The sequence below is a fragment of the Rhinopithecus roxellana genome, chromosome 10 (assembly GCF_007565055.1).
Source record: "Rhinopithecus roxellana isolate Shanxi Qingling chromosome 10, ASM756505v1, whole genome shotgun sequence".
NCBI lineage: Eukaryota > Metazoa > Chordata > Mammalia > Primates > Cercopithecidae > Rhinopithecus > Rhinopithecus roxellana.
The window spans coordinates 57566618-57579900 of NC_044558.1; the positions used below are offsets into that span (position 1 = coordinate 57566618).

The window sequence follows — 13283 nt, forward strand, 5'->3', positions numbered from 1 at the left end:
AAAATATCTCCAGACATTGTCAGATGTCCCATGGGGGACAGAGTTGCCTCTGGTTGAGAACCACTGCCACATACTATAAACTGCATTTAAAGAAAATGGATTTAGGAGGAAGATTGAAGATTGGTACGTGATTAAAATTCCCGTGGGATCTTGGAGCATATTATCTAGATTAGAGCTGTCCAAAAGAAATATAATGCAAACCACAAATGTGAGCCACATATGTAAGTTTTAATTTTCTAGTAGCTACATTAAAAAGTGTAAGTAAACAAGTGAAACTAATTGTAATAATATATTTTATTTAACTTAGTATATCCAAAATAGTATCATTTTGACACGTAATCAACGTAAAAATTAACAAGATATTTTACTAAGCCTTTAAAATCCAGTGTGTGTTTTGATTTTCAGTACATTTCAATTCAGACTAGCCACATTGCAAGTACTCAATAGCTATTTGTGACTACCATATCGGATAGTGCAGATCTAGATGATCTTAGTCTCCAGATGGGGGTGCAAATTAGTCTTGGCATAAAGGAGAGGAGAGATACTGTCCTGATTTTGTATTAAGCCTTCTTCTGCCTTGGAGATGGTTATTATATTTACCCTACAGTGAGGGCAAGTGTGTTCCCTGAGTGAGTGGCTATTTGCCAAAACCTTAGACATAGGTAATGCCAAAGAACAAAGAAAGATCCTTTAAGGGTATTAACAAATGAGGGGCTGGGCATGGTGGCTCACACCTGTAAATCCCCACACTTTGAGAAGCCAAGGCTGGCAGATCACTTGGGCTCAGGAGTTCAAGACCAGCCTGGGCAACATGGTGAAACCCCGTCTCTACAAAAAATACAAACATTGCCCGAACATGGTGGTGCATGCCTGTAGTCCCAGCTACTTGGTAGGCTGGGGTGGGAGGATTGCTTAAGTCTGGAGGGCGGAGGTTGAAGTGAGCCAAGATTGTGCCACTGCACTCCAACCTGGGCAACAGAGCAAGACCCTGTCTCAAACAAACAGGAAAACAAACAAATGAGGGAACTAGATTTTTTAATGGGGAGTAATTTAAAAAGGAAATATTTTGGGGAGTCCCTTCACCCATTTTAATTCAAAAGAATATATTTTTACTTAGGTCAAGATTTTTATCACTTAATAACACTTTAGCTATTTTTAGCCAGGCACAATGTTGTGTGCCTATAGTTCCAGCTACTCAGGAAGCAGAGGCAGGAGACTCATTTGAGCCTAGGAGTTCAGGAACAGCCTGGGCAACATAATGAGATCCCATCTTACTAAAAAATACTATGATAATAATTTTAGCTATTTTAATTGAGAAATTGCTTTCAGAAGGATGGTTTCCTAAGCATTAAGTGTATGACTAATCTAGAGAATTTCTTTTTTTCTTATGGGGGTCCATCCCACCCTTCCCTTGCCATGAGTGAGGGTGCACCAAGCACCCACAGCCCCCTGGCTTAGGCCCACTCACCCCAGCTGTGGCCAAGGACAGGAGAACTGGGACTCAGTATTCTAGAGAATTTCTGAAGTGTTAACTCTTAATAAATGAGAGAAAATATAAGGACTATGTAAACATAGCCAGATTAGCAATCACTTTGGAGTTTTTTTGTTTTTTTGAGACACAGTCTTGCCCTTGTTGCCCAGACTGGAGTGCAATGGCATGACCTTTGTTCACTGCAACCTCCACCTCCTGGGTTCAAGCCATTCTGCACCTGGCCTGGCGATCACTTTGACAGAAAGCATCAGTAAACTTTTATTCTCCCTTCTAGGCATTTAAGATAAGAATTGCATTAGAGGCCAGGCGCGGTAGCTCAAGCCTGTAATCCCAGCACTTTGGGAGGCCGAGACGGGCGGATCACGAGGTCAAGGAGATCGAGACCATCCTGGCTAACACGGTGAAACCCCGTCTCTACTAAAAAATACAAAAAAACTAGCCGGGCGAGGTGGCGGGCGCCTGTAGTCCCAGCTACTCCGGAGGCTGAGGCAGGAGAATAGTGTGAACCCGGGAGGCGGAGCTTGCAGTGAGCTGAGATCCGGCCACTGCACTCCAGCCTGGGCGACAGAGCAAGACTCCGTCTCAAAAAAAAAAAAAAAAAAAAAAAAAAGAATTGTATTAGAAATAGGTTTCACCATGTTGCCCTGGCTGGTCTCGAACTCCTGCACTCAAGCGATCCACCTGCCTTGGCCTCCCAATGTGCTAGGGTTACAGGCATGCGCCACCATGCCCAGCCTAGAGTAATATTTTTAAATTCATGAAATACATAGGATTACAAAGGAAACTAATGATATTATAATACGGTTTTCAAAAATATATGAAAAAAAGGCCGGGCCACTGTGCCGGCCAACATAAGTACATTTTGAAAACTTACAGCCCTGCATAATCTACTACTTGTCGTATCTCCTTAAAATTATATTTTTTGACTGGGTACAGTGGCTCACACCTGTAATTCCAGCATTTTGGGAGGCCGAGGTGGGCAGATCACCTGAGGTCGGGAGTTCAAGACCAGCCTGGCCAACATGGTGAAACCCCATCTCTACTAAAAATACAAAAATTAGCCAAGTGTGGTAGCAGGCACCTGTAATCCCAACTATGCAGGAGGCTGAGACAGGAGAATCACCTAAACCTGGGAGGTGGAGGTTGCAGTGAGCCGAGATTGTGCCATTGGACTCCAGCCTGGGCAACAAGAGCGAAACTCTGTCTCAAAAAAAAAAAAAAAAAAAGGGGGTGCGCTGTGGCTCACATCTATAATCCCTGCACTTTGGGAGGCCAAGGCAGGCGGATCACCTGAGGGTCGGGAGTTCGAGACCAGCCTGACCAATATGTAGAAACCCCTTCTCTATCAAAAATACAAAATTAGCCAGGCATGGTGGCGCATGCCTGGAATCCCAGCTACTCAGGATGCTGAAGCAGGAGAATCACTTGAACTCGGGAGACGGAGGTTGCTGTGAGCTGAGATCGTGCCATTGCACTACTGCACTGCAGCCTGGGCAACTGAACAAGACTCCGTCTCACACACACACACACACACAATATATATATACATATGTATATGTGTGTGTGTATATATATGTGTATGTACATGTATATATACATACACTATTCTCTCCTTCCCCTAAACCCTCACTCTTTTTTTTTTGAAATGGAGTTTCACTGTTGTTGCCCAGGCTGGAGTGCAGTGGCGTAGTCTCGGCTCACTGCAACCTCCTCCTCCCTGTTTCAAGCAATTCTCCTGCCTCAGCCCCAGTCCCCTACGTAGCTAGGAGTATAGGCACGTGCCACCATGCCCGACTAATTCTGTATTTTTAGTAGAGATGGGGTTTTACCATGTTGGCCAGTCTGGTCTTGAACTCCTGACCTCAGGTGATCCGCCTGCCTCAGCCTCCCAAAGTGCTGGGATTACAAGCATGAGTCACCGCACCCGGCCACTTTTTTCTTACGGAAACATCTGTAACTGAAAAAGATGGTGCCTGGAGTTTACCAACAATAGAGAAAACTAAAGTTCTTGGCTAAATTTTACCACATTTTATTCAGTTTTGCCCTAGATCAATCAGAAACCCACTGAGGCTTTTTTTTTTTTTTAAGACAGGGTCTTGCTCTGTCGCCCAGGCTGGAGCTCAGTGGTGGGATCTTGGCTCACTGCAAACTCCACCTCCCGGGTTCAAGCAATTCTCATGCCTCAGTCTCCCAAGTAGCTGGGATTACAGGCACCCACCACCATGCCCAGCTAATTTTTGTGTTTTTTGTAGAGATGGGGTTTCGCCATGTTGGTCATGCTGGTCTTGAACTCCTTACCTCAAGTGATCCACCCGCCTAGACCTCCCAAAGTGCTGGGATTACAGGAGTGAGCCACCACTCCTTTTTTGAGAAAGGGTCTCACTGGAGTACGGTGATGTAACCACGGCTCGCTACAGCCTCGACCTCCTGGGCTCAAGTGATTTCCCCCACCTCAGCCTCCTGAGTAGCTGGAACACAGGTGAGCATCACCACACCCAGCTAATTTAAAAATTCTCTGTGGCGGGCATGGTGGCTCATGCCTGTAATCCCAGCACTTTGGAAGTCCGAGGTGAGTGTATCACCTGAGGTCAGGAGTTCAAGACCAGCCTGACCAATATGGTGAAACCCCATCTCTACTGAAAATACAAAAATTGGCCAGGTGCAGTGGCTCATGCCTGTAATCCCAGCACTTTGGGAGGCCAAGGCGGGCGGATCACGAGGTCAGGAGATTGAGACCATCTTGGCTAACACGGTGAAACCCCGTCTCTAGTAAAAATACAAAAAAATTAGCCCGGCGTGGTGGCAGGCACCTGTAGTCCCAGCTACTCGGGAGGCTGAGGCAGGAGAATGGCGTGAACCCGGGAGGTGGAGCTTGCAGTGAGCCAAGATCACGCCACTGCACTCCAACCTGGGCAACAGAGCAAGACTCTGTCTCAAAAAAAAACAAAAAAAAAAAACAAAAAAAAACTACAAAAATTAGCCGGGAATGGTGGCATGCGCCTGTAGTCCCAGCTACTCAGGAGGCTGAGACAGGAGAATTGCTTACACCTAGGCGGCAGAGGTTGCAGTGAGCGGAGATTGCGCCACTGCACTCCAGCCTGGGCAACAGAGCAAGACTCCCATCTCAAAAATAAATAAATAAATAAAAATAAAAAATGTTTGTATAGAAATGGGATTTTGCCAGATTACCCAGTCTGGTGTTGAACTCCTGGGCTCAAGCAATCTGTCCACCTCAGCCTTCCAAAGTGCTGCAATTAAAGGCATGAGCCATCGCGCCCAGCCTAGGATTTTGGATCTTAAATTGGCTTTAGTTGTAAATTCAGGTAAATAAAGTAGTAGAAACAGTTTGGTGTTGCTTTCCTGACAGGTAGAAGCTGGATGAGGCCAACTCCTGTGTATTTTGTTTGCAGTCAAGAAGAGCTGTGGAAAAGGAGGCTAAACGTATAGTATTTGGTGAGGAGTATACACGTGATGAAGAAAGTAAAAAGAGAGGACTAACCAGTCACCATTTTTAGAAGCAAAAAGGCAAATAGAACCATGTTTCAGAGCCTCACTGTGAAGGAGCTGTGGAAAACTGCAGCATCCAGGCTGTAACTGTGTTGCGGGCATGTTTTAATGAAGGAGTATGGCCAGGAGCCTCTAAGGGACTTTTGAGAATATTATTTTTTTGAATTACGGCTGTTCATCTGTTCCCTTCACTCTCCCCCTTTTAAGAAGGGGTTGGAGCATAAATTATTGTCCAGTAACTCTATTTTACTTAGTCATAAACTGGATAGACTTACCCCACTTTTCTTTATTGTCCTTTCACCCAAATCCCAAACAAATAAAATCTCTATACCATCTCCCTTTCTCTTCCCTCATCCTACCTACAGGCTCCTCCCTACCCCTAAAAAAATATTTTTTGCTGGCATTTTTATTCTACCATTATATAGTCATCAGCATTGTGCTGGCCCTTTTATGGCTGATAGAGCCCAGGCGGGCTGCCCGATGAGGGGAGACAGCATTTGGCCGATGGGGCTGGTATGTGCCATTACTGGCCATTGGGCCTTGGTCCTCTACAGCTCCATCCTGGCTCATTAAAACTCTAAGCCAAATAGCCATGCAGGCGCCTGCTGCAGCACTGTAGGGGCCAAGAAGTTAAATGGTTCTCCTAATCCTGCATAATTTATCTCCCTGTTAGCCCCCTCATAAAAGAATCCAATTCAGCCCTACCATGGAGGGCTTCATTCTCAATTTCCTGTTTTTGTGATGGCCAACTAGTGCCCAGCCCTTCCCTTTTCTCTTTATTATTATTATTAAAAATTGTTTCCCTTTGTTCAATACGAGTTTGCCTTAATGTTTTTTTCATTTGGAGCCTCCTATTTGGACCCCACTTCACCAACAATCTGTCCACTTCTGTTGTTTGGACCTGATATTACAGAGCAGTTGGTGGTGTGGTCTTCCCCTTCTCCTCTTCTCCCTGCCCTCCAGCACCCTTTTTTCTCCAACTTTTCTCCTCTTCCAGTGTTTTCTCCCTCTCCAGTTCTTCTTTCCAGGGACCAATCTCATTGCAAGATGTTTGGTAGGACATTTTAAAAGGGCACTGAAGCAGGTTTTTGTTTTTTCACATCTCCATTTCTGTTTTGTTTCAGAGATTTACAAACGAGGACCACCTGGCAGTTCATAAACACAAGCATGAGATGACATTGAAATTTGGCCCAGCCCGAACTGACTCAGTCATCATTGCAGGTATTTGCTGCCCCAAAAGCCATGTGCCTTGATACCACCAGGCAGTTAAGATTAATACCAGAGACCAGATGTACTGGGAGCTGTACTCCCTTTCTCCCATTAAGAGCCCTTATGTGATCTGCATTTAATCAGGAAAAAGGAACACTTAAAGCTCCCAAGTTTCTATTGTACCCTCCACTCTGTTTTTAATAACAAGATTGTGTTCTGTGGTTTTTGAGGGTAGGTGTGTTGAGGTTTCCTCTCAGTTTTTTTCAGTCTATTACCGTCTTACTTTCTGTTTATTAAGACTTTGAAAGATTTACAGACAAAAGATGCCTTTGACATTTTCCCTACCCACAGCAAAGGGGTGAACAAAAGAATGCAAAAAAAAGCCAACCTAGCCTGGTTGCTTCTCTTCCACTGGGTGTCAGCTTTCCTCCAGCAGGCAGACTGTCAGTTCATAAATTCAACTTCCCTTAACCCAGACACCATTGAGGGCACATTTCCAAAGCTCAAACAAGACATTTAGTCAGTGGGACTTTTCTAAGCCAATTTGGGTGATCTGGAACCTCTCAGCAGTTGTTTTAGATACTGTCTTGCTTGTATATGCCATTCTCAAGGGAGCCCTCTTAGCAACTGCTCTCAAACCAGGCAGCAATTCTGCTGTACCATTTTCAGCCAGACAGACATACAAACCAAAGTGAGCTTTTTCTTTTGATCCATGAGAGGTTCTGATTTACCTCAATCTAAGCAAGCTTAACTCAATATTTAATTCCTAGGGTATTTAGTTGGTGGTTATTACATTAGCTATAATAACTCAGATAAAACAGAGTTTCTCTAAGTATTACTGGCCAAAATGCTACCATAGACATGGAGAAGGAGAGACAGAACCCTCATCATACTTCTATACATGATGAAAGGGACTTGCCACTTGCCTTTACAGGCCTCTTATTCCTCATTAATTCAGCAGATATTTATTTCATGTCTACTATATACACCAGGCACGTTTGCTAGGAGCTTGTAGATTTGTAATCCTTAGGAAAAGGACATAAATGGGAACACTGTCATCAATGATCCATAAGAAAACCTGGGGGGAAGTCAGGTGTGGTGGCTCATGCTTATAATCCCAATGCTTTGGGAGGCCAAGGCAGGAGGATTGCCTGAGACTGGGAGTTCGAGACCAGCCTGAGCAACATAGAGAGACCTTGTCTCTACAAAACATGTTTAAAAATTAGCTAAATGTGATGATGCATGGCTATAGTCCTATATACTTGGGAGGCTGAGGTGGGAAGATTGCTTGAGCCCAGGAGTTTGAGGTTATAGTGTGCTATGACCATGCTACTGCACTCTAGCCTAGACCACAAAGCAAGACCCTGTCTCTAAAAGCAAAAGGGAAACCTGGGAGAGATCTTAGGGAATAGTGGATAGGGTATACATATAGGTAAGACATAATTAATTCAGGGAATATATTCATAAAAAAAATTGTATTTACAGACAAGTATAAGTGAATACTATAAACAATATGAATACTAAATGAGCTAATGTTAAGTAGAATTAATCAGAAGAAGTTTATTTGAGAGGTAAATTTGGGGCAAGGTTATAAAGTTGGAGAGGTTATTCCAAATGGGTGGAAGGGTCTACACCAAGTCTCCAGGGGTGGTAAGAGAAGTCGCTCCAGGATGGTCTCAAGGAGAAAACGTGTTCTCCTGTTACTATTTGCTTTCAGTTCTGGAATGCTCATCTTGTTGCACATGACTTCAGCTATCATATATCTATGCTGGTAATTCTCACATCTCCACTTAAGACCTGGTGTGTCATATGTATCCCAACCCCTTATGTGAACATTTTTACTTGGCTGTCTTTCAAGTCTTTATGTCAGTGACTGAACTTAACCTCCTTGTCTCCTAAACCAGCTCCTTCTCCTTTGTTATTCATTAGTATCTCAAAATCTTGAGTTGTTTTATTCTTCAAATTCTTTCTATTCTATTCCTTCCTATTCTCCCTACCATCACCTTCTTTATGCTTGGATTCCTCTAAAGTCTCCTAGCTGGCCTCCTTGATTAGTCTCTCATTCTAATCCATGTTGCATACATACTATTGAAAAGCCAGTCTTCCTTAAATTCTACTCTTCTAGTCAAGTCAAAAATCTATCATTATTTTCCTATTTTCTCTTTATTTATATTTATTTATTTATTTTTTGAGACGGGGTCTCACTCTGTTGCCCAGACTGGGGTACAGTGGCGTGATCCCGGCTCACTGCAACCTCCCCTTCCCAGGCTCAAGCAATTCTCCTGCCTCTGTCTCCTGAGTAGCTGGGATTATAAGCGCATGCCACTACCGCTCGGCTAATTTTTGTATTTTTAGTAGAGACAGGGTTTCACCATGTTGGCCAGGCTGGTCTTGAACTCCTGACCTCAAATGATCCACCTGCCTCGGCCTCCCAAAGTGCTGGGATAACAGGCGTGAGCTACTGCCCTGGGCCCTTTTCTCTTTAAAGCTACTTAAGCCTGGACGTGGTGGTTCACACCTGTAATTTCAGCACTTTAGAAGGCTGACGCAAGTGGATCACCTGAGGTCAGGAGTTCGAGACCAGTCTGACTAACATGGTGAAACCCCATCTCTACTAAAAATATAAAATTAGCTGGGCATGGTGGATCACGCCCATAATTCCAGCACTTTGGGAGGCTGAGGCAGGCAGATCACAAGATCAGGAGTTCGAGACAAGCCTGGCCAACATAGTGAAACCCCGTCTCTACTAAAAATACAAAAATTAGCCAGGCGTGGTGGCAGGCACCTGTAGTCCCAGCTACTCAGCAGGCTGAAGCAGGAGTATCGCTTGAACTCAGGAGGCAAAGGTTGCAGTAAGCTGAGATCACACCACTGCACTCCAGCCTGGACAACAGAGCAAGACTCCATCTCAAAAAAACAAAAACAAAAAAATACAAAATTAGCCGGGCATGATGGTGCACACCTGTTGTAATCCCAGATACTTGGGAGGCTGAAGAAGGAGAATCACTTGAACTCAGGAGGCAGAGGTTGCAGTGAGCTAAGATTGTGCCATTGCACTCCAGCCTGGGCAACAAGAGCAAAACTCTGTCTCAAAAAAAAAAAAGAAAAGAAAGAAAGAAAGGGCTATTTATACCTGGATTTTCAGGCTCTTCATAACCTAGCACCATGGCATTCACCCAAGTTTTAATTTTTTTGTGTGTTTTGGGGGGTATTTTTTTTTTCTTTTTTTTTTTTTTGAGACGGAGTCTCGCTCTGTCGCCCAGGCTCAAGTGCAGTGGTGTGGTCTCGGCTCACTGCAAGCTCCACTTCCCAGATTCACGCCATTCTTCTGCCTCAGCCTCCCGAGTAGCTGGGACTACAGGTGCCCACCACCCCTCCCAGCTAATTTTTCTGTATTTTTAGTAGAGACGGGGTTTCACTGTGTTAGCCAGGATGGTCTTGATCTTCTGACCTCATGATCTGCCCGCCTCAGCCTCCCAAAGTGCTGGGATTACAGGCGTGAGCCACCGTGCCCGGCCATTTTGGTGGGTATTTTTTGGAGACAGAGACTCTGTTGCTCAGGCTGGAGTGCAGTGGCACAATCACAGCTTACTGCAGCCTCAAACTCTTGGACTCAAGCCATCTTCCCACCTCACCCTCCCCAGTAGCTGGGACTACAGATGTGCACCACCACACCCAGCTAATTATTTTATTTTTTGTAAAGATGGGTTCTAGCTTTGTTCCCCAAGTTAGTCTTGAACTCCTCGCCTCAGGCAGCCCTCTCGTCTCAGCCTTCCAAAGTGCAGGGAGGCGTGAGCCACCATGCCCAGCCAAGTACTTATTTTTGTACACTATGATGCTTTCCACATATATTAGTTTTATTTCCTCAACTAGAAAGCACTCTCAACTGAGCACTGTGGCTGACACCTATAATCCCAGTACTTTGAGAGGCCCAGGTGGGAGGATCACTTGAGCCCAGGAGTTAGAGGCCAGCCTGGGCAACATAGCAAGATCCCATCTCTAGAAAAAAATTTAAAATTAGCCAGGTGTGGTGGCACATGCATGTAGTCCCAGCTACTTGGGAGTCTAAGGCAGGAGAATCACTTGAACCCAGAAGTTCAAGGTTATAGTGAGCTATGAACATGCCACTGCATTCCAACCTGGGTGACAAATGGAGACCTTGTTTCTAAAAAAGAATAAAGAAAGAAGAAAAAAGAAAACGTTCTCTGGGGCCTAGCGACACAGTGGCTCACACAGTGGCAGGAGGATTGCTTGAGGCCAGGAGTCCGAGAGCATCCTGGGCCACACAATGAGGCCCCCTCTCTACCAAAAAAACTTAGCTAGGCATGGTGGCACTTGCCTGTACTCCCAGCTACTCAGGAGGCTGAGGTAGGAGATCATTGCATTCAGGAGTTCAAGGCTGCAGTGAGCTATGATTGTGCCACTGCCTTCAGCCTGGGTGACGACAGAGTGAGACCCTGTATTTAAAAATACATATATACATACATAGCTATCATCATACCACTGCACTCCAGCCTGGGTAACAGAGTGAGACTTTGTATCTAAAAATAAATACATCATATATACATACATAAAATTAGCCGAGCATGGTGGTGCACACCTGTAGTCCTAGCTACTTGGGAGGCTGAGATAGAAAGATTGCTTGAGCCCAGGAGTTCAAGGTTTCAGTGAGCTATGATCATGCCATTGCACTCCTGGATGACAGAGCAAGACTGTCTCTTAAAAGAAAAAAAGAAAATGGGCAAGTGTGGTGGCTCACACCTGTAATCCCAGCACTTTGGGAGGCTGAGGTGGGCGGATCACTTGAGGTCAGGAGTTCAAGACCATCCTGGTCAACATGCTAAAACCCCATCTCTACTAAAAATACAAAAATTAGCTGGGCCTGGTGGTGCACACCTGTAATCCCAGATACTTGGGAGGCTGAGACAGGGGAATCACTTGATCCCGGGAGGCGGAGGTTGCAGTGAGCCAAAATTGTACCACTGCATCCAGACTAGGTGACAGTCTGAGACTCTGTCTCCAAAAAAAAAAAGAAGGCTGGGTGCGGTGGCTCACGCCTGTAATCCCAGCACTGTGGGAGGCCGAGGCAGGTGGATCATGAGGTCAGGAGATTGAGACCATCATGGCTAACACAGTGAAATCCTGTCTCTACTAAAAATACAAAAAATCAGCCAGGCATGGGGCAGGTCCCTATAGTCCCAGCTACTCAGGAGGCTGAGGCAGGAGAATGGCGTGAACCTGGGAGGCGGAGCTTGCAGTGAACGGAGATCACACCACTGCACTCCAGCCTGGGCGACAGAGCAAGACTCTGTCTCAAAAAAAAAAAAAAAAGAAAGAAAAAGCCAGCCTGGGCAACATAGTGAAACCCCATCTCTACAAAAAATACAAACATTAGTTAGGCATGGCGCCTACCTGTAGTCCCAGCTACTCAGGAGGCTGTGGTGGGAGGATCACTTGAGCCTGGGAGGTGGAGGTTGCAGTGAGCCGAGATCGTGCCACTGCTCTCCAACCTGGGTGGCAAAGTGAGATCTTGTCTCAAAAAAAGAAAAAGAGGCCAGGTGCGGTGGCTCATGCCTGTAATCCCAGCACTGTGGGAGGCCAAGGCAGGTGGATCACTTGAGGTCAGGAGTTTGAGACCAGCCTGGCCAACGTGGTGAAACCCTGTCTCTACTAAAAGTACAAAAAATTGGCTGGGCATGGTGGCATGCACCTGTAATCCCAGCTACTTGGGAGGCTGAGGCAGGAGAATCACATGAACCTGGGAGGTAGAGGTTGCAGTGAGCCAGGATCACACCACTGCACTCCAGCCTGGGAAAGAAAAGAAAACATCATCTTAATTTTCTTTTTTTTTTTTCTGAGACAGAGTCTCGCTCTGTCGCCCGGGCTGGAGTGCAGTGGCCGGATCTCAGCTCACTGCAAGCTCCGCCTCCTGGGTTCCCGCCATTCTCCCGCCTCAGCCTCCAAGTAGCTGGGACTACAGGCGCCCGCCAACGCGCCCGGCTAGTTTTTTTTTGTATTTTTAGTAGAGACGGGGTTTCACCGTGTTAGCCAGGAGGGTCTCGATCTCCTGACCTCGTGATCCGCCCGCCTCGGCCTCCCAAAGTGCTGGGATTACAGGCTTGAGCCACCGCGCCCAGCCTATCATCTTAATTTTCTACAGCCAAAAGCCATGTTTTCTTTTTTCTCCTGTTTTTGTTTTTGTTTTTGTTTTTGTTTTTTTAAGACAGGTTCTGGTTCTCTCACTAGGGTGGACTGCAGTGGCGCAATCTTGGCTTACTGCAACCTCTGCCTCCCAGGCTTAAGCCAGTCTCTGAAAAAACTAGGATCACAGGCATGTACCACCACACTGGTTAATTTTTGTTGTGTTTTTTTTTTCTTTTTTCTTTTTTTTTGTTTTGAGACGGAGTTTCGCTCGTTGCCCAAGCTGGAGTTCAATGGTGCAATCTCGGCTCACCGCAACATCTGCCTCCCAGGTTTAAGCAATTCTCCTGCCTCACCCTCCCAAGTAGCTGGGATTATAGGCATGCACCACCATGCCTGGCTAATTTTGTATTTTTAGTAGAGACAGGGTTTCTCCATGTCAGTCAGGTTGGTCTCAAACTCCCAACCTCAGGTGATCCACTCGCCTTGGCCTCCCATAGCGTTGGGATTACAGGTGTGAGCCACTGCACCAAGCCAATTTTTGTATTTTTTGTAGAGATGGAGTTTCACCATGTTGCCCAGGCTGGTCTTGAACTCCTGAGCTCAAGAGGGGATCTACCTGCCTTGGCCTTCCAAAGTGCCGGGATTGCAGGCCTTAGCTACTACCCCCAGCCTAAGAGCCATGTCTTAAATCTGGGCAATACTCCTATATTCCTATCCCTCCCCTCCCCCAAACATATACACAAGTGTGTGCATGTAGCACCAAAACATATAGAGAGTATTCAGTAAAAACTTACTGATTTTTTTGGCTAGGCGCGGTGGCTCACGCCTGTAATCCCAGCACTTTGGGAGGCCGAGGCAAGTGGATCACCTGAGGTCGAGAGTTCGAGACCAGCCTGACCAACATGGAGAAACCCCGTCTCTACTAAAAATA

At 45.7% G+C, this 13283-nt stretch overlaps 1 protein-coding gene across 8 annotated transcripts in view; it reads left to right on the plus strand.

Moving 5' to 3' along the window:
- Positions 1-13283, plus strand: part of LOC104670588 (cyclic AMP-dependent transcription factor ATF-7) — a 130923-nt gene that overhangs the window by 76712 nt on the left and 40928 nt on the right. For 6 of the 8 annotated variants that reach the window (XR_004059502.1, XM_030938427.1, XM_010373890.2 and 3 more), the window contains one exon: positions 6124-6220. Coding sequence is in view for 7 of the 8 variants with exons in the window: in XM_030938427.1 (XP_030794287.1) it covers positions 6124-6220 (97 nt within the window). In the remaining variant the exon portion in view is untranslated. Of the gene's footprint in view, positions 1-3837; positions 3972-4923; positions 4946-6123; positions 6221-13283 lie in introns of those variants that run through there. The other 2 variants (XM_030938430.1, XM_030938429.1) reach the window with 2 other exon arrangements.